We start from the raw sequence: 2,979 nt of genomic DNA, 5'->3' as shown, positions 1-2,979 counted from the left end.
GGGGCACTGCCCTTCCTGCTCTCCCGTGCCCGAGGAAACCTCGCAGGCTTTGGTGCCTGCGGGGCACCAAACACCCCCTCCCCAACACCCCTTTTACCCTGAATGAGCCCACAGCAGATCCACATCCACCTGATGGGGCACCCAGGTGGGCAGGCAGTGCCAATAGCACTGGTAGCCAGCCCCAGGGGCATCCAGGTAGGCAGTGAGAGTGGGAGTGATAGCCAGCCCTGGGGACATCCAAGTGGGCTGGTAGTGCCAACAGGACCAACCCCGGGATATCCAGGTGGGCTGGCAGTGCCAGTGGGACCAGTAACTGGCCCCGGGGACATCCAGGTGGGCTGGCAGTTACAATAGAACCACTAGCCAGCCCAGGGGCACCCAGATGAGCTGGCAGTGCCAACAGGGCCAGCCCCGGGGCAGCTCTGCACACACGAACACCGCCGTGGAGCCCTCCCAGAGCAGCGCACCCTGCTCTGTCCCCGGAGGGGTCACCCCCTTTGGCCCAGCTCACCCCGAAACCTGGCACCCCCAGCAGCAGCAGCAGCAGGAGGAGGAGGAGGCTCTGGAGCATTCCAGCCCCAGGGAATGTGTGGGGATGAGGAGCTTTCAATGGATGAGGCGCTTCAATCCCTCCTTGCCTTTCTTCCTCAAATCCTGGGGCATTTGAAGCTTCCCAGCCCCTTCCACTCCCACGAGTGGCATCTGTGGAGACTCCAGGGGTGGCCCTGCCCAGCCAGAGCTGTTCCCCCCTCACCTCAGGGTGTGTGCAGCTCTCCTGGCCCCACATCCAGCCCTGCTGCCCCAAACCTGAGCCCCGTTTGAGCCTTTTCCACCCCACAGCTGAGTGCTGGGCTGAGCTGGGCTGAGCCCCAGTGTCCATCTGAGCTGCTCCTTGTGCCAGATGAGCAGGGCCACCAGGCCAGGGTGGCTGTGCTGCCCTCAGGCCCTGGGGAGAAGCAGGGACAGGGTTTGGAGCTGTCTTTAAGGGGTTTGACCCACTCAGGCACTCACTCCTAACCCAGGCAGGGTTTTCCTGGGGGTTTGAGCAGCAGGGACAGGGTTTGGAGCTGTCTTGAAGGTGTTTGACTCCAGCAGTCAGCAGGGATTTCCTCAGCCTGGAGAGGCCCTGCAGCCCAGGCCCCGCAGGAGCAGCCAGAGCTGCCCTTCCCTCCTGCTTCAGCTCTCAGCTTGTGGCTGGAAAATGTTCAATCTGGCACCTGTGGAGGTGTCACTGCTGGGCTGTGACCATCTGAGCTGTTCCTTCTGCCCGGGGCTGAAGGTCAGGCCCTGAACCAGCCCAGGGTGGCTGTGCTGCCCTCAGGCCCTGGGGAGAAACAGGAACAGGGTTTGGAGCTGTCTTTAAGGGGTTTGACTCACTCAAGCACTCGCTCTAACCCCAGCAGGGTTTTCCTCATCCTGGAAATGCTCTGAAGCCCAGGAACAGCCAGAACTCTGCTGCCTCGTGGTTCCTGAGGGCACCCAGCTCCCCAAAGCTGGAGCTGGGCAGCCTGCAGGCTCTGCTCTCTGCTTTCAGGGCTAAACAATCATCACCGCAGCTCCCTGCAGCCTGCACACACCCACTGCAGCTCCAGCCCCACTAAGGGAAGGGTTTCAGATCCCAAATTCCTCAGTGAACCCCCTCCCCTCCCTGCAGAGCACATTCCTTTGTGCTCCAGGGCAGGTGGGCTCCTCTCCTGGTGGGATGTGTCCCTATAAAGCTGTCCCAGGCAAGGCTTGGCCTACCAGGAGCTGCAGGGGCACATTTCAGAGCCAGGAATGGCCTCACTCCCCACAGAAATCAAGTGTTATTTGCTCAACTTAAAAGAAAAAAAAAAAAAAAGATTCGGCTGTGACGACAGCCAGCCTGAGCTGCTGGTAGATGATTAACAGCCTGGCCTGCTCTCTGCCTCACTCCTGCCCGTGCCTCAGGCTGTGGTCCCCAGGGAAAAGCTTAAAGGCAGCCTAAAAACCCAATTCCAGCAGTGCTGGGAAGGGATGTTCATCCCAAAAGTCTGAGCCACACGCTGAGCCCCACAGCTGCAGCTCCCAGGGCAGGCCAGCACTGAGGTTTGTGAGGAAAAGGCCGATTTGTGCAGCACAGGAAAACAGCCTGCACTGGGGGAAAGCACAAATAAACTCCAGGGTGAGCCCAGCATCCAGGCAGAGGGAGGGAATGCTGTGGGGACAAGTGGGGCTCAGCTAACTTCAGCCACCCGGGTGCCCAGGGCAGCCTCTTTGTTAGGCCACGCCTGCCCGCTGCCATTTTGGCCCCCAAACCTCAGAATTTAGCCCTAAAACGTGAAAAAATGTGCAAAAAGCAAGCTGGTCCGTTGCAGAGTGTTCAGTGCAGGTAGCAAATGAAATCTGAGAGGGCTGGAGCCCAGCCTGTGCATCTGAGGGGAAAACACTGAGCTGCTTTGGAGGCATCTGCTGCATTCAGGGAAAGATGGATAAAACCCTGCAAATGTCCCAAAAGCAAAGGGTGGGGAGGGTGACCCCACCAAATCCTATTCCCCCAGACCCTCTGCTAGATGGGGATGTGCTCTGTTTCACAAAAAGATAGCCCATTTTGTGGAGCCTTTGAATATTCAAATTGAAAGTATCGCGCAATCATTGATTGTCAAATCATTGGTTTCTAGAGGTTTTAAATACTTGGCATTAGGAGAGAAAAACTCAAACTTATACCCGTAGGGATAAAACAATAATATTGTCGGGATCCACCTGTCATTGCCACCGGGCAGGCAGGTCCCTTCACCCCCAGATTTCAAGGCTGACTCCTCTTGCCCCCTTGGCCAGCTTGTGGGGCCGGGGCCGGGGCCACCTCTGCTGCTGCACCGGGCACCTGGCGAGGCGCTGCCCGCTCCGGCTCGGCATGTCCGGTAAGCCCCGCTCTGTCCGTCCCCCCGCCGCCCCCGCACCCCGCTTTGGGGCCGTTTCGGGGTTCGCCGGGGTCACTCCGCCGGCGAGGCGATGCCGCCT

At 59.2% G+C, this 2,979-nt stretch overlaps 1 protein-coding gene across 1 annotated transcript in view; it reads left to right on the top strand.

Moving 5' to 3' along the window:
- The first annotated feature begins 2,872 nt into the window (after nucleotides 1-2,872).
- Nucleotides 2,873-2,979, top strand: part of COLCA2 (colorectal cancer associated 2) — a 6,827-nt gene continuing 6,720 nt past the window's right edge. The window contains exon 1 of the mRNA XM_031062489.1: nucleotides 2,873-2,879. Within this exon, the coding sequence (XP_030918349.1) occupies nucleotides 2,873-2,879 (7 nt within the window). The remainder of the gene's footprint in view (nucleotides 2,880-2,979) is intronic.

This window comes from Geospiza fortis, unplaced genomic scaffold, assembly GCF_000277835.1.
Source record: "Geospiza fortis unplaced genomic scaffold, GeoFor_1.0 scaffold37, whole genome shotgun sequence".
Classification (NCBI taxonomy): Eukaryota; Metazoa; Chordata; class Aves; order Passeriformes; family Thraupidae; genus Geospiza; species Geospiza fortis.
Note: the sequence above shows the minus strand (reverse complement) of the source record. Positions and strands in the feature narration are given on the sequence as shown.